The sequence below is a fragment of the Melanostigma gelatinosum genome, assembly GCF_949748355.1.
Source record: "Melanostigma gelatinosum genome assembly, chromosome: 5".
NCBI classification, from domain to species: Eukaryota; Metazoa; Chordata; class Actinopteri; order Perciformes; family Zoarcidae; genus Melanostigma; species Melanostigma gelatinosum.
In genome coordinates, this window is record NC_136638.1 from 24,959,935 (window position 1) to 24,983,975 (window position 24,041).

The window sequence follows — 24,041 nt, forward strand, 5'->3', positions numbered from 1 at the left end:
AAGCCATATGAGGAGGGAGAACTGGCATGTTTTTGATGTTTTATTACACTTATTTATATCAGAGGTCTTTGAGGAAATCCTGGTTTCGCTCTATAACAGCCCACGCTTTACAGCATAATTGTGTTGTATGAATTAGGTACTAATAAGATACTTGCTGCTTCCTACAGCTACATAAATGTAGGTACAGAGGAACTATGGGGAACAAATAGCCATTTTAGAGGAAAGGAGAATCTATTTTTGCTCTTTGTATTATCATTCTGTTGTAAATACTGGGTTCCTTTGGGGTAACAAAAGCATGTCATAACGGCACATAATTACTTGAAAAATATCAGTTTTGTTCACACAATTTTCCCCAAACTTCAGTTTTGTTTTCCAGTACTGTAACCCAAATAAAAGAAATAGTATGATTTATTTCTTCTGTCTTCCAAAATGCCCGATTGTTGCTTTTTTGTCCCCACAACCAGGATTTAAAAACTTTATTGATACCTGATTTATACAACAAAATCACATTGTGAGTCAAAGGCTGATATATAACGTTTTACCAAAGTCCTCAACATTGTTCCCTCCGTCAGTGAATTGAGTGTCTGTCCAGCTAAACGTCCCATCAGGTCTAAAGAGTGTGTGATCAGTGAAGAAAGGTGCTCCTCACCATCACTGATCAAAGGTCCACAAACAGGAGGCCCCCTTGTCTCCAGGAGCCGGGAACCCCATGTGCTCCGCGGAGAGGACAACGATGTTATTGTGCAGAGAGACAAAAGCAGAGCCCACCTGATCGCTGCTCCACCAATCGCATCTCCCATCTGGGCTGCACCTCAGGTATCCTCTGTCGGCCCTCTGGGTGGGTCAAAGTCTTGAGGACAGAGAGCACCTGTTGCAGGAGAGATGGACGTTACAGCTGAGGTGCAATACAGTGACGCAGGAGAGGAACTGTATAGTTTTATGAAGTAAATACAGCTGTGAGATAAATGTAGCAGAGTAGAAAGTACACTATTTCCCTCTGAGATGTAGTGAAGTACAAGTATATGGAGATACTCTATAAAGTACAACAATTGGTGGAAAGTAACGAAGTACATTAACTCAAGAATCATATCGCCATTTTGTGCTACTTTATACTTCTACTCGAACACATTTCAGCTGGAAATAATGTACTTTTTATTCCACGGAACACCTGCAGTTACTTTGCAGATGTGTAAAACATGATCAGCTCATTAAATACTCTACATTTTTATAGATTAAAATAACTAACAGCTCAATTGAAATGATCTCCACCTCGACCATGCTGCTCACGTGTTAATGCATCAGTGATACTAATACGAATATTATATGATCGTATAACACTCTGTAAGGGGCGTCCTGTCTCCATAGGGAGTATTTATATATGGTAATACTTTCATGCTTACTTGGGTGAAATCATGACTGGAGGCGTTACATTTGTACACGGTGGTATTGCGACTGAAGTACTGGCTCTGAATACTTCTTTCATCATAATGTACATTGAAGTTGTGCATCAGATATTGAGATACAACATGTCCCTGTTCCCTGAGCTCCACCCTCCTCTGCCCGGCAGGAGGCGCGCTTCTCTCGGGACCAGTCCTCCCCGTATGGATGCGACGGAGGCGCGCGCACGCACCCACCCACCCACAAGCCCGCTCCCGTGACGCAGCGCAGCTCCGTGCGCACAGATGCTGGAGTGGAAGCGACAGGCGCGCTCATCTCGGTGGGACCAAACGCATCGAAGACCGGAGACGGGCGGAGAAGATCAACCCGGTTTGCGTCCATCTGGAAGCCTCAGACCGCGGGCAACGATGCTCAGACTGAGTCCCTCCGCGGGCAGCAGGACTTAAAAAGAGCTGCGGTCCATCCACCGGGACACTTTCTACTCTCGAGACAAGAACCCAGGCACTCGTCCTCCAGCTCTTTGGCTCTCTCACCTCACTTCTGACGGAGAGTCTGTAGGTTTCCTTTCAGCGCGATGTGGAAGACCGCCATCCTCCTGCTGCTGTGGGTGTTTATGGCGTCCGGTGAACTCCAACAAGAGCCGGAGCTGCGGAGACTGCCACCCCCGGGAAAGTTGGATTTCGGTGATGTGCCTGCGGGAGTTTACGAGACTCTGGCCCATTACGAACCGGGACCGATAGGGATCCTGTTCCACATGGTGCACGCTTTCCTCTACGTGGTGCAACCCAACGCTTTCCCGCAAGGTAAGCGCCCTCATCCAGTCTCTCAGGGGCAGCAGAGAGACTGGATCCCCGGCGGGTCCGGCAGAGACCGGCAGCAGCGGGACATTTGTTGGGGATGCGATTGTGAAATGTCACTTTTGGAAACATTGAATTGGTTATTAACTCGTGATGAACTGTTACTACAGACTATTATCTCTCGCGCATGTATCGGATTTACCACTCAGACCTGTATGAGAGCGGATCCCTAATGGGACTGATTGGTTATCCGCACACCACTCTGCGTGCAAATGTATTTCAATTGGTTCTCGTGCTTGATTGTGATTGACAGCGCCCGTTCTAACCGATGATATCCGGTTCGTCTCCTGTCTCGAAAAAGGTGTCCACTCGCGCATTTGTTGCATCACGCACATCCGTGCCACGCGCGCGTTTTGATTTGCGCGCAGAGCTGACAGCGCTCCGGAAGGTGGTGTTTCTGCCTGCGGCCGCACTTTATGTCGCGATAATTACAATTAATGAACCCCTCGCTGACAGCATCACGTGCTCTGTGGACGTATTTGCGCACCGTATTTTTGCTTGAGTGAGTGTCTGACCCCAAACACCCGGAGTGGTACAACACACACACACACACGAGGGATGCGTCTTCATGGATCTCGGATGCTGAAAAGATGCGGCTCCTCTCCATGCGTCATAGTCTGTGCCCATACTCCGTCTGAGCATTTTGCAGATTAGCAGCTCTCTGAGTCACCTTGTTAATTGGGTAATCCCATAAGACACTGCTCCATATGTTGTTGGCCTTTTCGTTTCCAGTTTGTCACCAGCTCGTGGCCTAATCCCACAGAGCAGACCTCTGCCCAGCGACGTGAACGCATTCATGGGTGCAAAACCGCCACATGATGCACGAAGGAGAGGACGGAAATCATGTGGAAACTGTTGGTTTGAAGGTAGTGGTTCAGCAGACAAACGCTCTGGTTTTGTCATTGCTTTGATTAGAAAGCGTTATTATTTTGGGTGTTAATAGCAGCATGAACGCTTGGATATTTAGCACGGTGCATCAGAGATCGGTCAGGTCTGTCTGGATGAATACAGGTCTGCAGTAAACCCTGTGGGACTTGCAGAGCTTGGAGTGGATGTGGATGTCTCTTCACTTCAGCCTGTGGTTAACTACAGCGTTAGCCTCTTCCAGCACACATTTAACTGATGAATCACTGAATCCTTGAGGGGACAAAACTGCAAAAATTGTTCTTCTTAACAAGAGATGTTCATCTTATCGTCAGTTGTTCTGACAGTCCATTCTTTACGAGTACAGAGATGAAAACGCTTAAATCTCACTGTGCACAGATCCGTTTGACATTATTGTGACATTAAGGCTCCAACTTATTGTCATTATCAATTATTATCATTATTGTTGAGTCTCTAAAATGTCAGAAAATAACAAAGGATACAAAACATCACAGAGCACCAGAGCGACATCTCCAGCTGGATCGATCAACCAACAGACTGTTATCTCACATAACATCAACATAATCCACAGATATTACATTTAAAAAAGCAAACGCAACAATTACCTGAACAATTATCTACATTGTTGTTGATTTCCTAAAGCTCCAAACTTTACATTTCAAAAACTCAAAAACAAACCAACAAGTAAGGTTTAGGAGGTTTAAGCACCGCATGGAGCTCAGTGTTCAGTATTAACCGCCTACAACATCTCCACACCTCAACACCACCTGGATGGATGAGACTCGCGGTAAAAGGAACATATTGTGACACAGTCAGGAACCAACGAGCCGTCAATCTCGGCCTGAAACACTGTTGTAACCGCAGAATCTGTCGGTGTGTAATTAGCGACGCCCCATCACCACATCCTCCACAGTCGCTGCGTGACATCGCCTGTGAAACGTCTTTATAATCTCGTGAATGTTTGACGCAGTCGACCGACGCGTTCATTCTCTGCATCAAGCCGGCTCCGAGCTCGTGGGAGGCGTTATTAGCGGAGAGGCATCGAACGTCGTCAACAGACGCCCACGGCGAGCAAATGAACAGTGACGCGTTTGCTTTTACCGACTTCAACACCTTTTGGCTGCAGTGTGGATATGAAATACAAAACATTGCAGGCTTCAACAAGCTGAATAAGTGCTGTTATTTGTTTTTTCATCTAGACGTTGGTGTCTGTTACCTGAATCTTCATTACAGCTTTATTCAAACATGACCGGACATTTCGGGATCGAGCCACGATGCCCGAGAGACAGTCGGCACCTTTTAATGAGAGAGAAAGCAGTGCGACGGCTGGGAAGGAGTTGAGAAGTTTAATGATGAGAAGGAACAGGAGTGTTTTCTGTTCTCTCTCAGGCTGAATCACTGACGGATAAAAAGAAAAACAGATTTTACTGTTAAAGCCTGAATAAATATGCATCGTTATTCTCTTCTGAATCTCGTAGGTAGAGAATTCTGCAACATAAATTATAACGTCCGAGAACAGAACGGAAAGATGTTTAAGTCTCTTAAAATTCCTATTTGCTGAATATTTATTAATTCACCCATGCAGTGGGTGTGGATGAAAGTTGAAATACAAGGAGGGAGACAGCTGATTGCTGTAACTTTGGTTGTACCTGGTGATCCTGTTTGTCCTCATCGCACCACCAGGGAGAACACAATGACCAAAGACTAAAACATGACTTCAGGTGGACACACATCAGTCACCTTTAGCTACGAGGAGTTTAAAGTCCTCATCCACGACTCGCCCCAAACTAACAAATAAAAACACGAAACTTTACTTTTCCAAGTCTCTGAATTAAGCAGCCATCGCTTACAGAGGTGCTTTAAGCGCCTTCTGCACTTTGAATGGTATCATTTCACGCCTGTGGGGGAGCGCGGCTTGGGAGCTGCTGCCAGCCGCCGTCATGCAGCAGATCCCTGTTGGAAGCATTTTCTCATTGGCGACTGTATTCCCTCTGCTCGAGGAGACATCGCGCCTACAGACGGCAGAGGCTGAAAGTCTGCCACGAGTTCAAGACGGCAGCCGTCGTGGTGCGCTTTGGTTCACCATAAATAAGCCTCGCTGCACCAGTGAGGTGAAACAATCTCAGGCCATGATTGTTGTTCAACGCTCATCAAAAGGGAGTCCAGGTGCATGATGGGGCTTTGGCGGTGTTCAGTGAAGGACACATGAACATGAAAGGAAGTGAAGAGGAAGCCGTCAACAGATTTTTGAACCAAGGACAAAGCAGAGATGGAAGCTCTTCGTGATGCGCATCAAAGATTCACTGGAATTACAAAGTAGAAGACGTAGAAGAGAGAAATATCCACAAAGAAAAAGCCTTTTTACTGTTAAACGCAGATACATCTCAACTACAGAGGTGAATAAGAGTCGAGCTTCTGTCTATTGAGGTTCAAACCTCAAATGTTTTCTGCTGCTCAATTAAAGTTCCCTCCCTTCCTCGATAGTGAACATTGAACATGTCGATTTTGCTAAATCACACAAAATCGTTAAGGTCGATTAAAAATATGTACTGTTTAACTGCTAAATGGGTATTTCACAGAATTAATAGTGGACCTCCACAAAGTTGTTGAGGTTTGAAGGGACACGTGAGGGAAACGCGTGAGGGAAACGCAGTCATGACGGAGTATTTTTCAGCCAGTTTCAAACGTTTTCTGAATGAGAGATTTCTCCGGCAGCGAGCACATCTGTGGAGATTAGCATTAGATGCTGTGATGATCCCCCAAAAGGACTTACATTTGCAATCAACACGTTTTCTGGCAGATCTGAATCACTTCTCCTTTTACAATATCAAAAACAAGTGGCTAGCAATGACTTGCAGAACCGTGTGTGCTGTAAAGATGAGCTGGTGCTTGGTTTTTCTATTGTATATATATATATATATATATATATTTCTATAAAGGCGTGTACGTCTCAGTCAAGATCACCTTATTGCAAAGTTATGTGTGCGTGTCCTGCTGAGTAGGAGGTTCTTGTTGGTGCGGCGGGAGCTCAGTTGCTTAAGGTGCACGAGGGTTAAAAGGTCGGGTCGGGTTGAACTGTGCATATAGACACTCGCAGTCTGTGGACAGCTTGTCGCAGATGGCATCGGCAGTTTAAGAAGACTTTAAAGGTGCATTCAGACACACAAGAGCCCTCTGGGGGGGGGGGGGAACAAACACAAGGGCACAAAAAGACACTGCATAACTGTGTGTAGGCCTCTGAGGTCATACGTTACCAGTTATCATGGTGGGAACAGAAAGCCGAAATCCTGAACTGAGCTTCGCACTCGTCTCTCTACAAAATGGCTTCAGGAACTCAATAGAATCGAGCATGAAAAAATGAAACGTGTGACTGAGGTTCACCGTCCATAATTAAGCTTTTTTTCTGCGGAAAATGAGCAAATGCAATTAGAAGTTTAAACCGTAGTGATTTCCATAAATTCCATAATTAATTAGTTTACACTCATTTCAGCGCAGCAATGCTGGCTCTTGCGTCATCGCAACATCCATGAATATACAATTGGCCGATGCTCTTTTAATATCTTTTTTTTAAATCTGTAATCTCTGCCGTCCGCACACCTCTACACCTTATTATCGGGTCAGCGTTATGTGGTTCCAGGGCTGATATAAGCTTCAGTGTAAATGTGATTTTTTTTTTTACTTTGGAAACAAAACCCAAAAGTTTCACTCTGGCCCTCAGGCCGTCCTCTTGGGACTTGCGAGTTAGACTGTAGAGTTACAGCTGCAGCCTGTAATGCTGGGAGGTATTCTTCTTCACATTTGAATGACCAACACTGTGTTGCACTTCCACTGCCCGATACTCACTGGTGTGGGTGGCTACTTCCTATGCATAACAAGTAAAGCCACAGCTGTGCATTATAAAATAATGTTACAATAACAACTAATTATGTATCAAACCAACCAGACATGGTGATCTTTCACCAATCCTGAAATGTGTGATATAAACAAATAACATGCATTTGCGATCTGTAATTGTTCATCCACGCAAACCCAGAAACCCCCTCTATAAATAAACTGATTATCAATGTTGCATCTTCACACGCATGACCCAGTCATACTGTCGTAGCATCTCCACGACAGAGAGAGCGACGTGTGTGGTTCCTCTGCAGTGTTTTCCAGCCGTCACGTGCAGTCATGTCACTGCACTGACGGCCCTCGGCTCCACTAACGGGCACACTGGCCTGAACATAAAGCAGTGATCACGAGAGGCAATGTGTCACTGCTGCACAGAGGTGAGGAGGCCGTCGCAGGTGAAAGCGAAAGAACCATTTTACTGCTCATATTTACAGATATTTTATTATGTGGTACAACATACATACCCGAGAAACGCTGGATAAACTCGACGCTCCAATGCTCTGCTTATCATTCAAACACACATTAAAAATGGCTTCTGACAAGCTCTAGAAGATTCAAAAACCATTTCTCTGCGTTTGGCATCAGGATAATCTCGTGAAATTACATGAAACTCGACTGCAGATGAAGTGCGGCGTGCACGATGAATGGATTTCTGCACTGTGTGTGTGTGTGTGTGTGTGTGTGGGTGGCAGAAACCTCTGACTGATCTCAAAACTTAATTTCTCACCGAATGAGAAATATATTAAAAGCTATGGAGGACAAAAACAATACTCATGACGAGTCAAAACTGAGATGAGATGGTGATTAAAAACGTTGACTTCCTGTATGTAATTACTAACTTATTATATCTTGTATGTATTTTCATCAATATCATGTCAAACATGATATTTTTTTTCCTTTGTTGTGGTGGAAAACTCACCAGGAACTCAAGATTTTGGTAATTATCCTACATTCTCCGCTTTTCCCTCGTGAAGTAGATTCATGAAGCCGAACTAAATCAATGAGTCCATCAGCAGAATTGACAATGAATTGTTCAACTCATTCCACAAAGTCTGCAAAACGTCCAGCATCATAAATGCGATGATTTGCTACGATGTTTTCTATCATTGTGAATTTGATATGTTTGTACTTTGGACTGTGGAACCAACAGAAAATTCAACATGAAGTGTGATGGGCCGTTATATCGTCGAAACGTTTGATAAATTGATTACAAAATATCAGATTAATCGACAGATAAAATGATTTGCAGCTTGCACAGGTCGATGTTTGTTATCGTCATAAAAAGCTTGTGTGGTGGAGGATGATCATCTCCTAATTATCTGTGTTATTGTGTTTTAGAATGAATGGGACGCTGTGTTGCATTCGGCTGTTTGTTGTGAGAGAAATGCTTTTCAGAGGTTTTTCTCGCAGGTTGAAAGATATAAATCGGCAACGCTCTCGTCGCACGACGGCTTCTTTCACATTTAAGCTGCGGCTTAAATGTGTCTTCTCCCTTTGTGGGAGAAGACAAAAAGAAACATTGTACGGCTCTTTAATTCCTCGCCCGCAGCTACAGTCCTGTGAAAAGATATCAAAACAGCCTTCGGCTACATGTTGTTACTCCTGAAATGGATCCACAAATCTGGGATTAGTCTTTCTGAAGGCTCAGCCAGCCAGACGAGGTGGCCAGCTGTGAACGAAGCACTTCAATCCAAAATGGTTATTCAGTCATTTAAACAACACAAAACACTAACGATCCCACCTGATGACACATTATCGTTCCCTAAAATGAGCACGATGTTACCGACACATGCCTGTGCTTAAAGATATTGATGTCATGAAGGAGAGGGCTACAGACAGGCCAAAGCTGAGCATCTCAAAGGTTCATTGGAGAGTTAAGATGGTGGCGGACAGGCCGGTTTAACGTCTTCCATCCATTTCCAAAGTGGAAAAGCTTCCCTCATCCTCAACTGACGAAAGCTCTTGCTGAGGATACCAATGGTCCAATAAAAGACAGTTTATGTGACATTTAAATCAGCTGTAAACAGAGGACTCGTCCTAAACTATGGATCCGTTAAATCTGTGGTAGTTTTATTAAGCAATTACAGTCCATTAAGCTATTATGTCTCCATTTACATGAACCACTACTTATGAGCTCGTTGTTGTTTGTGGGATCATCAAACGTTTCTTTACGAGTGCCATGGCTCTCAAGCTAGCTTGTTTAGCAATGAGACCATCAAAGAGTCGAGAGTTCAGATGTGTGTAACATCAGTGCATGAGCTGTAAAATCCCTCTGTAGTCACATAAACAGCATGTTGTGCCTTTAAACCACGGATCTCCTGCTACCTCATACAACTGGACGTCTTGGATTGTATTTCAATGCCTCACCAGCTCTGGGAAGCAAACGCCTCCAGCATTTTGCAACTGTTGAAGAAGACGTTGGCTATTTTAGATAATATCAGTGTCCTGTAATAAACAGCTCAGTTCCTGTAGCTTTCTGCCCCCCGGCCAACTCATTTGTTATTCTTGTATCGCTCAAGAATCTGCCTGAATAGACGTAAAAATCACACTGCAAATTTAAGACAATGTCCTCTTGCAACTTACTAAATGTACTCCGCAAATACTTGAGGAAAAAAAACATTTTAATGCACAAATTCCACCTAAAAGTGTGAAGGTTACTGGTTCAAACTGGAATCATTGCAGACTCTTATTACCTCTGTGGCCCTGTTGGCTATTCGCTAGATTGAGCGCGTTGAATTGGCGGTGGAATCACTCTTCAGTTTAAAAGGTACACTGTGTAGTATTTAGGGGATCTATTGGCAGAAATGAAATATGATATTATTGTGAATGTTTTCTTTATTGCATAATCACCTGGCTGTAGTCTTTGCGGTGTGTTAAACTGCAACTTTTCGGCTAAGACATGCGACTAGAGGCGACGCGATAATTAGCTTTCATTACCGCCAGTCCTTAAACGTCGGTTTGGTGTCTGGGCCTTTACTTTGCCAGTACTACGGTTTCCTTTTTTTGTGTATTTTACTTTTACTGCCAATGCACAGTTTTCCTTCAAAAGAGAACCCAAGACGAGCTTTGTTACAGACTCAAAGACCCCCCTTTGTTTGCTTTCAAATAACGAAAAACTGGTTATGAAGTGTTGTGTGAAGGGACAGAAAGTGCTTCAAACAAAAGCTTTTATAATTGGACATGCTTCTTTTATTGATAAAGCTTTGGTCAACATTTACGAAGACACTCAAGCGGCACCGCATAACTCCATCACAATGTGTTGCACGACACATCGAAACAGTTCACTGTGCCACTGAGCTTCAGCGTTGAAGTGCTTTCCCACAGTAAAAAGGGGAAGCGGCAGATCAATAGACTGAACAAGCCACAGAGGAAAGTGATGCAATCTCATTTAGACAGCTTGCTTTACCAGGAGCTGGCATATCAGCACACTAAGTAAGTGGGAGATAAGAGCCATGGCATTAAGATTGTCGAAAGTTTGAGGCAGTTCAAGGTAATATTATAATGCCACCATTAGCTTAAGCTCACAGACGGAGCAGGTGAGAAAAGTTGCAAAGCCAGGCGGAGTGAAAGCACAGGTAGAGGCCAAAATCAAAAGATCGCTGGAGCGAGAAGAGGCTGCGAAGGTCATCTTATTTAAGGAACCAAGACAGAGGAGAGAGAAAAGAAAGAAATAGAGTCGTTGGTGTAAGAGCTGCCACTTCCCTGGGCGCTGCTCAAGCCGTGTCTCATTCGGGGGCCGTCATATTTGGGTGTCGAGCCGCAGATGACTATTCTAAAAAAAGGCCTTCCTCTGCCAACGTGCCGTTTAGCCCCTGGTGACGCTCGTCATACCTCTTTACAAGATGTTTGTAGCCGTCACTCAGCGGTGAACAGACGCTTCCCCTGAAGAGGAGGAACGTGGCTGTGTCACGCGATGCAGCTCACAATGACAAGCTGCGTGTCAAGATGTGCGTCGAGCAAAGGTAACATTGATGATAAGGTGTTCAGGGTCATTCCCAAACAGCCCTGGTTGACTTCATCACACGAGAAACGATGAGTGCCGTTTGAGTTCATCAATAACGGCACTGCTTTTCAGAGAAGATACTTTTCGCCACCGTATCTGATACTTCTCCTTTATTTGAATGGGAACAAAACTTCAGTGTGCCCATTATTAATTCATCTCATTAATCTTTTAGCAAAGTGATGAGCTACTGTTGATTGTTGGACCAGGGAGTTAAACCAGCGACGGTCTAGTTTACACTATTTAGTACAAGAAAAGCACAAAAGCTTCTCCGTCTTTTGCACAATACTAATAACACCATGATAATAACACCATCTAAATGGCTAAAACTAGCTTTTTTTTGTGCGGTCCTGTTGAGGAAGTTCTGCTTTAGACAATCTAATAACACGTCTCCTTTCCTCACGTTAACTGTCAGATGTCAGATTGTCTCCTCGGATTGGTTCTGCAGGACACACTTCCTGTCCGTCATTGTCACCTTTGCAACCTTGCTTCAGCCTCGATTATCTGGTGGTAATCTGGGACGTTGTTTACCTGCAGAGGCCACACCGCAGAGACAATCCTCTCGGCTGCCTGTCCGGAAGTCAGCGCACTGACCAGACTGCTTGGCCTTTTGTCCTTGGACTCCTAGATAACTTCTTAGCCTAACGGTTAAGAGTAGAGCGCTTTAGAAAGCTCACCATTCAATAGTTAGGAGAAAACTATGATCTGGTGAGTGTTTGGCTGAGCGATGTGGCTTCTAAAAATGTTCATTTACTGGATTTCTCGCATTCCATGAGGAACACCTGAAGCATGAAGCTGAGCTCTGAGACAGAAAGGTAAACTATGGTATGTCCCGGTAGAACAGTGTGTAGGCGTCCCACGTTCACCTGTTAAACCTGGATGATGTTCGTCTCAGTGTTCTCAAGATGTTACAGGCTGTCCAGTCCACTTCAATCAGCACCGAGGAGCCGGAAGCCTGAAACAGAATACAAAACAAATGTCGATGAATATGTAACGAGACCAGAGCATCACTTCTTCATTGTACTTTCTGAACTGAACAGATTCATCTTCACTAGTACTGTTAAGAACAGCCGTCTGCAGAATACTAATCATCCTACTGAACTACACGGTGTGACACACAGCAGACTACACTTTACTCATCTATGCGGGCATATCGGTCCACTTCGTGTTTATCATTCAGAGCCTCGGTACACAGGATTCATATTGCTATTTCTCGTAGTCAGTGGATAAGACTGCAGATTGAAGACCCTGTGCAACATATTCTGTGTTACCGTCTGTTGCCATGTCGCCCAGATTTATTTTTATCTGTGTGTGTGTGTGCCTCTCCCTCTGTCATGCATTTCTACCCATCAATGTGATTTCCACTTGAGGGGAGGCTGTCAAGTTTATTTACAAACTAAATCTGCAGACCGGATTGTATTTACAGCACAACAACACGCATGTGAGCAGATAAGAGACGAGGATGTTAGGTTGGTATGTGTGTGCTACTCATGTGGCTCCTGTGTGGAAACAGAGTTAAGTGGAGTGTGGAAAGTGCTCTTCATACACCCACTCGCATACATTTACTGTATGTACACAGATGGAAAACGTCTGTCTCGTGTGATGCATTAACATTAATGTCTAACAAAAGGCTGAGAACAAAACCGACTGAAATGTGAGGGATAACTTTCTGATACAGGTTAAGACCAACTAATCCCGTTCTTATTAGTTACACCAGCGTAGGTACAAAAGAAGGAGGCACTCAACCTCTCACTCTCTCAACCTCTCACTCTCTCAACCTCTCACTCTCTCAACCTGTCAACCTCTCAACCTCTCACCCTCAGTTTAATCCTGCAAATGTCAGCGGTCGTCACACTGTTACCAAGTCATCAAGGTAAAAGATTAACAGTTTTAAATGAAATTCCTTTCCACTTTGTAGTTGTGTAAGTCTGTGTGTGTGTGTGTGTGTGTGTGTGTGTGTGTGTGTGTGTGTGTGTAAGTCTGTGTGTGTGTCCTCCTGTCTGTTGGTTGTGTAAAGCTGAGCCTGATTCTCTCCATAGTTACAGATTCTATGGTAACAAGAGTGTTTACCTTGTGCGGAGGTGTTTTTGCACTAAGCTCATGGGAAGTTATCTCTGATACGAACAGTCAGGAGACACACTCACACACACACACACACTCACACGCCTGCCTGCCTGCTGTCCTTTATCAGAAACATTTCAGTTAAATGTCAAGTCACTAACATTCACTGGAAGACATTTAGCAAAACCGGATCTGATGAAACCATCAATCTAGTGGAGGAAAAACCCACCGAATCAGAGTTTACACTCCCTATTTGTTAATGTTTCGACCAAGTAAACAAAGTACTCTCAGGTTAATGTGGCCGACACGTAATAATCTACAGACTTAAGAAAACATCTTTGTTTGTTACGGATCCCCACAAAAATCGCACCATAATCATTTTCATCATGTTTCTCAACAGAAATGAGAATAGTAATGTAGAAAGCATTATTCCACTCAAATCACAGTCAAAATAATCTCAATTGGATATTTTTCTTCTCTCCCAACGAGAGACAGAAGGGAAACCCAACACTTCCTGATTTTGCTGCTTCAAATAAAAACATTTTAAATAACAAAACGACGGGGATTTTCAATGGGAAGAATTTATCAGAAACCAAATGTGTTTATCCACTGTTTTACAGCCACTATACGGCCAATATATATACGATCGCTATCTGATCAGGCAGGTTGCATTGAAGTGTCAAGTGAGGACACAGCAGGCTGCAAGCTCCGGTCATGAAGAGTGAAGCCAATGCGAAAGTATCTTAAACCTGCATTCCCTCTAATGTCCACCAGGGGGCGACTCCTCTGGTTGTATAGAAGTCTATGAGAAAATTACTCTACTTCTCTCTTGATTTATCACCTCAGTAAACATTGTAAACATGAGTTTATGGTCTCAATCTCTCGTTTCAAGTCTTCTTCAATACAGCATGATGTTCATACAGTATATTATGGTCCATTCAGAGTCAAACAGACCATAAAGCTTCTGATGATATAAGAAGTGGGACAGTCTATGGGACACAGCTGACTTTTATATCACAAAAGTCACATTGAAAAGACAATAGTAACCGCGGCAGTAGTCTCTTCATCACTCACACAGTGGTCAAAATCGATAGAGCCGAGGTTAAGATATTAAGATACATACTTTGTTGTTTGTAAATTCAGTAATACAGTTTGTATTGCTGGTAAACTATGTAGATGTTTAAAGTATGTGAATAATATTAAGGACTTTACTGTAGTTGCACAATTCTCATCTCTCCATCTTTCTTGTTTGTCTCCTTTTGTTTCACTCCAGTAAAGACTTTTCTAGAATACACCCCCCAAAAAAAAGCCATTATCCCAAAATACTGAAAGACTTTTTTGTTGCGTAGCAACAAGGAAGACGAAATATCCCTGGCATGGATTCAGCTCCTTCTGTTGCTCGACATTGAGAAAAGCCTCGTGTCTGATCACAGCCCGAGGCCACCATGACACCTCCAGAAGGTGTCAAAAGGCTAAACATACTGCCGTGACATATGCAGTTGTTCAGCTGAAATCTTCTGTTTAATTACACATATTCAATTTGGTCGCAGAGCTCTAAATGCTGCCAAAAAGCGGAGGTGGTACTCTGCTTGACTTCCCTTTTCATTCAAATTTAAGTTCAAATTCCCTTTTCTTTTACTCGGTTACTATTCTGTTTATTCCAAACAAACCAGAGTTGCGTCTTGTGTTTAAGATGAAGACGTGCCTGACTTCTGTTGAATAAACTGTAAAAACTATACTTTGCTGTCGGCACACTCACTAAAGTGTGAGGATCAAATCTGCATTTAATGGTATTTTGGTGATTTGGGGGCTGCAGTAAGAAACTGTAAACACAAAAGATAAGTTGATAAGTCGAACGCGTTAGTCATCAGTCGCCTTCATACACATGCAGGAGATCCAGCGCAACATCAGCATTGATCTAGGCTTGTTTTTCTGTCCACCCAATGGATGTTCGTCTTCACTCTCCTTTAACTCTGTTTTGCTCTCACACACTCCTGAGGGAAATATCTGGCTCCTTAGCAGCTAAATGTTCCACTTTGTTCACCAGCTAGTCGCTAACTGCTCTGGAAACAACGCTGATGCGAGCGGTGAGACTGAACCAGTTGAAGTTGCAGGCTGTAAAACCAAAACAATGAGCCGAAAGACGCCAAAACACTCCGTAGAGCTGACGGAAACTGTAGAGATCTCATACATGCAGTCATTTGATCCATTGTTTATGCAAACATATTGATCGTATCAGCTTTAAATAACAGTATTTATATGAAATTGTTGTGCATTATTACACAGGAGTGTTGAAAACGAGGGCACCTCGTTGATGTCACTAAAGCGACGAAGAGGCCAAACATCAGTGTTACAACTCCTGCTGAATTTAATTCTTCACATAAAGCTCTGTCCCGTTTTCAGTGCGTGTCCCCAGATAACTTTGTGAGGGAGCGTCCACGTAGTTGGCAACAGCTTCTGTTCAGGAAAATAACAAATAAATCCCTGACCGTCTGTCTGCTTTGTTGTGTCTTACAAGCGGAGCAGGGCTGAAGGAAGTTTTTGTGGTGTGCAAAGTGTATCCCCATGGCCAGGCTTACTTCCTGACTTATTTATTTATATTTGTAATAAGCCTGTTAGCAACGGTGTCACAGACAACTGCCGGGGCTTAGGAGGGGGAATATCAGAGCTTTGTTGATTCGGCTGCTGGCTTCTGGACAAGTTGATTGGAATTTTTTCCCCCTTTTAGTTCCAGCCACACTGCCGTCAGTAAATACAGCACAGACAGCATGACAACCATCTTCCAACTTCATCCGTTTATCTTTAAATCTTTCCACCCAACCATCATGTATGCATCTATTTACCAACCGATGTATCGATCCATCTTTCTGTCCTTCCTCTTCTAAGAGAGTGAATTCTTCCTCTTTGTGGTTTTATTTGTCCGTCTGCAGTGTGTTCTAATGGGAAGGCGTTTAAATAAGACGCCTAAGGATCGTTGGCGTGTCACAGCTACACATTTAATGTCCCGTTCTCCGTCCCAACACGTCACACAACGTCACACGTTTTAAAACATGCTGTTAATGTTGTGAATTCAAACAAAACTACTTGGTTCGGTTTGGGAAAACATCATGGTTTGGGTTTGAATAAGTATGTTTGTTACGTAAATGAAGTTATATACGTAAGTTCACACGTAAATACGTCAACAGTTGACTTTTATTGTCAAACGGAAACAGCGGTCTCCTTAGTGAAAGTCCTGTTTGTTTGACAGTGGATTTCATTGTTGAATCACCAGATGTAAAGAATTTGACTGAAATATAACGAATATGTCTTCACAGTGCAGGTATTATGCTGCGCTGTCTTTATATAGCAGCAAGATGAAGACGCCATCTGAATGAGTGTCACGCACGGCCTAACAAAGATACATTTTTGCAATTTCACACGGCTTTTTCTTTCCAAATTGATTTAGAGCGAGTGCAGCCGCTGCAGATGAGGTTCAGATTCCCAGGTTTACAACGTTACCGGCTAGAAGAGGGAACGCTCGAGTGTCAAAGTCACAGCGGTGACCGGACCAAGTAGAAGAGACGGAGGATGTGCTCGTCTGGCAGAGAAGGGAAAGGTTAAAACCGAGCTTCAGTAGAAATCCATTTTCTTTTCAGCACCATAGTGGGAAAAGTGCTTTGTGCACCCTTCAACACTCATCACTCGTCTCACCGCCCTCCGGGCAGCCTCATTGTCAATGGGATCTGTTTTGTGTGAAGTTTATTAGAAGAAAAAAAGAAGAGCTTTAATCTCCCACGGGGACGAGGTTATTGGCTTCTCATGGACGGTGCGATACATGATATTCCTGAACAGCTCATGCAGCCTCAGCGCAGCCTTTACAAAGGTCAGTCATCTCAACAGCTCTGCTTCAATAACATCCACAGGATGTCCTACTGGTTACACTGACCGCTTCATAACAGACACTTGCTTGTTCCCCTCCCACTCTGTGCAAACCACTGTCATGAGAACAAAAACTGTAAAGGAATTCTATCAAATAACGGAAAGACTCAAAAACATAAACATCACTGAACAGAGACAATAGGGGCGAGCGTCGCTGTCGAGCTGTTCTGAAGCGTTGAGCTGTGCGTCGTAGACGCCGTGTTCTTCACAATATCGCCCGAGACCCTCGTTGGTTTTCACTTCGCTCTGCTCTCATGCCGTTAGAGTCAGGCGAATACATCGGTCTCTACTTACTGAAACAGGTCAGAGTGGAGGTGTCGTACTCTATTAATACTGAAAGCTGGCGTCAAATGTCTGGAGAGGTTGACAAACTGTTTGCTGACTTTGATGAGATATTTTCTGATATAAATAAGAATTTGATAAATTTTGGACGATTGTATTAGAGCTGAGGTCTCGTATGACTTCTTGCATTTGGTTTAATTTTTTAATCTTGACACAAAAGATAATTTTACTCGGTTTTCAGTCACTCTCGATAGACTGGAGGACACAAATATAAAGTTACACAAAGATAAGCTGGACGAAGATAAGCAAACATAAACATACAGATAACTCTGCTTGTTGTAGCTCTTCTGATCAAACTCTTAAAGGTTTACATAGTATGTGGTGTATGTAATGTTTGTGTGTGTTTCTGCTGCTCCTCATAGACGGACATGTGTGTTTATTGTATTCAGTCAGTGAAGGCGGATGCTGCAACTCTTCTGTTAAATCATGTAATCCACGGCATTAATCGCCTTCGTCTCCACGGACACCCAGAGGGGCTGCTGGGAGGATTAGCGGTCACACGTCGCAGTTTGTTAGCTGTGATGATTTTGCTCTTGTATCTCTTTAATTAACAAATGAAACACAAAGTCTGATTGTACAGTATACAGTTATTATTCAAGTTGTATTGTATGCAAATAAAATACATGGCAGCTGTCAATTACTTTCAACAACTCCTATTTCATTTGTTTTTAATCTTTGTAGGATTATTTGTGTCACTGATCAAACAAGAAAATAAAAAGTTAATACATCTGTTAATTGTTTAGTCTGAAAAATACTTTCAATATATTCAAATTACAATATCTTTTCCATTTACAAAGTCATCACATTTGTAACGTTGGAACTCGAGAACGATCGTCGTTTTTACTGTAAAAAGACTTCGCACAATTATAATAATTGTCAATTGAGTTCCTGTCATTCAATTAATCAATTAATTAACTAGTTGTTTCATAGTGTTGAGATTTTAAAAGTTTATGATCATAAATATGGTAAATTATGGTATGACTTTCGATATAAAGTGATGGTTACATGAAAAGTGGATGTATACGGAGGCGTAAGGTGAAAGCACTGTATTCAGCCACACTTCAGTCAAAAACTGTTCAGAGCTTACAAAGACGTTTCTGTGGAAGTTTAGATTATTTGAAACAAAGTGAAAACCGGTTCCCATTGGAATCAATCACAACCTAAATTAATAAATGATATAATCAGAATTTGATTCATAATTCACACTTGACTTGGGTTAAAAATGTTTTTTTTGTCTTTTTCCAAGTTTGAATTGTATCCTCAAAGACAGCGGCCTCTCATTATAGCAATGTAGATGTGTTATGTTATCCCGCTTCTAGAAAGCTCTTTCTTCTCATCCATCTCTGCAGAAAGCAGAAGGACTAGAAGAGTAAACAGTAGCTATGTTGAGGGGTGTAAATAAATAATCCACACCTTTGCTTTGAATATCAAACAAACTGCTGTCGTCTCAATGTGTCAGTCCAATATGTGAGCCGTGTGTTTGCATATTTTGAACCAACTACAGGAAAAACATATTTAATGAGCACATAGAAAAGAATGTCGTTATCCGGCAGATAGAAGGAAAGCAAAGCATAAACAAAATGTAATCAGTTAGGGGTGAAGTGCCGTGTGGACGAATCCATGCAGATGCTCAGATAAGGTTACATGGACTGGGATCTGATTTGTTTTGGCTCCCTGCTGTCAGAATCACGAAGGATCGACCAAAACCTGTTCAATAAACATGCCGAGCTCATGTTCTACTAAGAAGCTCCGGTTCACAAACATACCAACTTCAAAACAACGCCACCAACCAAATGTTCAACTGTAGCTTGAACCAAACTAAATAGAAACTGTAATTGCACAACTTATGAAGCCACGTTGGTGAGAATAAAGTTCTGGCCCAGGTGCACCCTGGGAAACCTTGAACAAAGTGTTCGTGGCCATCAAGGTAGCTCCTTCCTCTGCTATTTTGAAACCCGGCAGCCAAACTGAGACAGAGGCCGGCAGGATTCCTCTGAGCGGGCGACTCCCTTCTAGTGAAACTGATGAAAGATTCATCTCGCCAGGTTCTGCTTTGTCTCGAGCTCCCTGCAAAGCTTCATTAAGTCTGCTGTAAAAACCTCCACTTCGATTTGGTTCAGAGCTCAGAAACTACCGGAGCTGGCCTCTGCTACGCATTTACATTTGTTCACTCACACATTTGCGTGAACGCTTTCATTACTGTACGTGCATTTTTACTGAGAGAGCCATTTACAATCCAGCGGATTACGAAAATGATAGTGCCATTATAACAAACAACAGGTGAGCTCAGCGGGGGTTAAAGGCCACAGCGTCCTGACAAACACACTTAATGTGCCTTTGAAATGACGAGTGGCAGGGGGGGGGGGGGGGGGGGGGGGGAGTTAACGTGGGTGGAAACGAGCAGCGAGTGAGCTTTTGGTTCACGGAGAGGGATTAGACGCCTCTCACTAGAATCGCCTTGGTGCTTTTCTCTCTCTCACCTCTCCTGGTTTCCTCCTCTCTCATCCCTCTGTGTTTGATCTTCCTCTGTCCTTTCTTGCTCCCTCCCGTCTCGTGTATCCCTCCATCCCGCACTGCTTCTTTTATTCCTTGTGATTACAGCAGGGACAAGCTCATTTACTTTATGATATTTCCAGACGTTGGGAGTTTTGCTCGTGCAGATATTTCTCCTACGGCCTCTTCAGCTGAGTTAAACCTGTTGATTTGTTTCTTTGGTAATCAATCTGCTGTTCATTCGTTGATTCATTCTCGATCAGACTGGAGCCGCCTTATCTTTCCTCTCTCACTCAGAGTAGGTTGACTCGACGTTTTGGGTTTGCAAAACTGTCTCTTATCAATTTGGTTCACGCAAAACTAATTTGCATTGACGAACATGTTTCGTATAAGCGCCGGGATCACGCTTTAAATTGCTTCTGGGAGCCAGCCCTGAGGTGAATGTCAGGGGACGTTAAGGTCTTGATTAAATATTGAAGATTAAAAGCTGACTGGAGGCATGAGAAGACCAAAATCCCAGCCATCCTCTCCGCCCTGCTCTTCTTACCGTGGTATACGAACACCACACGAGCTCATGCATGAGAACAAAACTTTACAGTTTTTGGGTCCTATTTTCTGACATTGTGACGATAAAGTAATCAGCACGTGCGATATGTATTTAATTCAGAGGAGACAGGGTTCAGCAATCATTTAAATCGTAGAATACTTATTCCACTGGATATAGTGCTGACAGTAATGTGCTATTGAACCGTCTGTGTTTCAATTGTCCTCTTTGAGAGCAGATATCTTCTTCCTAAACGTCTGCCTTTCAGTGAGGTCGGCACAAATCTGAAGCAGCCCTTCTCATGTGTTGACATATATTGCTGGGCCTGAAGGCTGACTGTGCAGTTGTAGAGATCTTGTTTCCCATCGTTACAGTTTGTATTCCCTACAAGGTCAGGAGAGTCTTTGTAACGCAGACAAAAGGGCCATCGCGACAAGACAGAACGATAGCTGGGCTCGGCTCGCTGTGCTCTATTTTCCTCTCGAAGCTCGGATCGGTTTACAGCTCAGTGCTGAAACACACAACAGTGACGGACTGTTGGAGGAACTAACCCAGAAGCTGGAAATCTGGGACTGCAGGTTGACCTAGAAAGATGATTCGTGTTTTTCCGAACTTGGTGCGAAAATGCCGGCAGGAAAAAGTGCATCACAACCTTCAACCTGCTTACTGTAACAACTATCAACCTGCCCTTAAGCAAGGCACCTGAGCTGCACCTGCTCTAGTTCTGTAACAACCAGTCTGTGGTTGAACCGGACAGGCCAAGCGTGGAATCACATGAGTGTGAAGAAGACTGCCATTGTCAACAGTTTATCTGCAGGATATGTTCTTCCTTCAGAGACAGAAACACTGCATTGCAGGAGGAGGAAGAAGCCCTCGTGAGCCTGATTGCCTCTGAGAAGACTTGCTGTCTCTGTCATCATCGTGTGATGAGTCACAGCCGGCGCTGCTCCAGGTGTAGATGTGAAAGAGAACGGAGACGAGCGGTGTTTGATAGCAAATACATTTCTTTGGGTTGACTCTGTGTGATTTCCATTGTTTAAGTGGGTTGAATAGAAGTGAATTGTTGTTGAAAAATGACTTGCAACAATGAAAGTGAGATCCGGAGGAAACCAGAATGTCAACGACACCATCGGGATCCTAACGTGATGTCAGGCCAGAAATAAATAAAGTACGAGTTGTGTCAGAGTCGGCCCGGTCTAAACCCAGAGGGGAGAGATGGGGATGAAGGGGCACTGCACTGTCAGAGTTGGGCTCTGAATTTCCTGACACCATCTTGTCAAAGATGACAACTTGCAGCTTCAGCTTGACAGCAATAATTTCCCACATTAACTATATTCGGCACTTTCCTGCAGCTGACTGAGGAAAGTTTCCATAACAAGCTCGTCGAACTAAAATGGAAGCAGACTGTCCGTCTGTAAGACTTTCTGGACAACCAATCATTGGATCGACTTCACACTTGACGGCTGTATTGCTAAAGGAAGGAAGTGCAGAGTCGAGTGAGATCCACGAACATATTTATTTGTAGTGCGTTATCTACTCACAGAGGGGCTGAAACTAACGTTATTCTCATTGTCGATTAATCTGACGATTACTTTCTTGATTAATCGATCAGTTGTTTGGTCTAAGAAATGTCAGAAAATGGGGGAAAATGTCCATCAATGTCTCACAAAGCCCAAGATGACGTCTTCAAATGTCTTTTCTTGACCACAACTCAAAGAAATTCAGTTTACTGTCACAGAGGAGTAAAGAACCCAGAAATTCTTCACATTTTAAAAAATGGAATCAGAGAATATTGGCTTTGTTTCTCCTTTAAAAAGTCACCGACCAATTAATCAATTATCAAAATAGCACCGGGGAACGCCATGCTGGGGACAGCTCGCTACAGGACATCCTATAACAGACAAAGAAAGACAGACCGCAGATATACGGGACATCATTATTGGTAATATCCTCAACAAACGTTCATCCGATCGACTGAAGCTTGCCAAGTGTATTGCTCAAGGAAACCCATGTGGAGTGTGAGGTTGTGTGGGTGAACGGTCCTTGAGAAAGGCTGAACGGGCACTTCACTAGCAATATAAAAGATGAAAATGACCATGAATTAGGTTGTAAAATAAAGTCATAACCTTTATGCACACCACAAATAACTTCATCAGAAAACTACCCCTCAAGGTAGCCGTCATTTACTGAAGTCTTTTTCCTTTACAAGCTAATAACCCACGAGACTGGTTTTAACGCTGGTTACATTTCTGACACACTGTGTGATCAGATAAAAGATGCTAAATGCATACAAAGCAGTTATGGATGCATGAAGAAAACAGCAGTCTTTTTATGTCGCGTTTGTTTTCTCTGTGTCGTTACAGATCTGATTGTCAAACTGACAAAGGAGAAGTTTGGAGCCATTCAGACGGAATACCAAAAGGTAACGTGTGTGTGTGTGTGTGTGTGTGAGTGTGTGTGTGAAAATGGTTGTTTTGCTTTATGTTTTTTATTTTATGTGATTGCAATATGTTTTTCTGATTGGTGATATATATTACAGTAGAGACGTACCACTGAGACACTCTGTAGTCCATCACCTCTCAGGTGTTAAAGCTTTTACAAGCCGAGGCAAGGCCATCTCTTTCACTGGCACAACCTGTGAATTTAACGAGAGGTACATCACTTTAGGAACAACCTCGATAACCAAAGATCTCTTTTTATTCTCACTCCCTGAGATCAAAAGGTTCGCTCTGCACCTTCCTCTCACTTATGGGAGAATTTTGTGTCTGTGTGCAGCGTTTCGATATGCACCTATGTGGATAAGCGTGCCAGAAGATTTCTCTTTTCATGTTGTTGTTCTATTTCATCCACGTTTTTGTTTGGTGGCTTTTCTCTTTCTTTGACGCTGCGTTGCCTTTGTCTTCTGCATGCCCTCTCCATCTGATCTGATCTCCCTCAGCCAGAGAACATAGTGCTGACCCTTCAGGTAACGTCTGCACACTGGACTTCACAGTGAAACCCATCCCCGTTGTATCATGCTCCACTGTCACCAGGGCTGCACAATTCCAGCTAAAACTACTAACTTCATTTCACTTTAGTTGCCATGTTACTAATTATTTTTATTATTTTTAACATCTTTATTATTTGAATACGTGTGATTAGTTGTGCAGCCCTATGACTCCCACCCAGCCATCCTATCCACCTCACAAACACCAGCTTTGCCAAAACTGTAGCTTCTGTCTCACTTAAGTCCTGATTTAGATCTCTTCAGCTTCCTGGAGGAGCGACATGCTGACTGGATCACAAAGGAAGCGTGTTAGTGCTCTAGAATGAAATCTATGCGTTTTACACACCATTTGTAATATTCTACACGAATGTCGTTGCCTCGACTCTGCTACGTTATGCTTATGTTAAATAGTTTCCTTTGTTTCCTAATAGCGACTTGTGGACCTTAGAAATCCAGCACGTAACACAAACGCTTGATCTTTTGTGTGCTGATGTCGGCAGAATTTTGTCACTACTACACAGCGACGTGGATCCTCTGACACACAGCGATGCCACAGCGTCATCGGGCTTCGTAAACGCATGCGTTCTGCAAAGAGCTTCAAACACATCACTAGAAAGAAATAACCAAAACTAAACCATGAACATCACATTGCTCAGTAGTGAG

At 43.2% G+C, this 24,041-nt stretch overlaps 1 protein-coding gene across 1 annotated transcript in view; it reads left to right on the top strand.

The window, feature by feature from the left end:
- Nucleotides 1–1,972: 1,972 nt before the first annotated feature.
- The window catches only part of prom1a (prominin 1a), a gene marked incomplete at both ends in the record, with an annotated part of 55,929 nt that continues 33,860 nt past the window's right edge, over nt 1,973–24,041 (top strand). The window contains 3 exons of the mRNA XM_079268277.1: nt 1,973–2,201; nt 22,756–22,814; nt 23,331–23,357. Coding sequence (XP_079124403.1) covers nt 1,973–2,201; nt 22,756–22,814; nt 23,331–23,357 — 315 coding nt within the window. The remainder of the gene's footprint in view (nt 2,202–22,755; nt 22,815–23,330; nt 23,358–24,041) is intronic.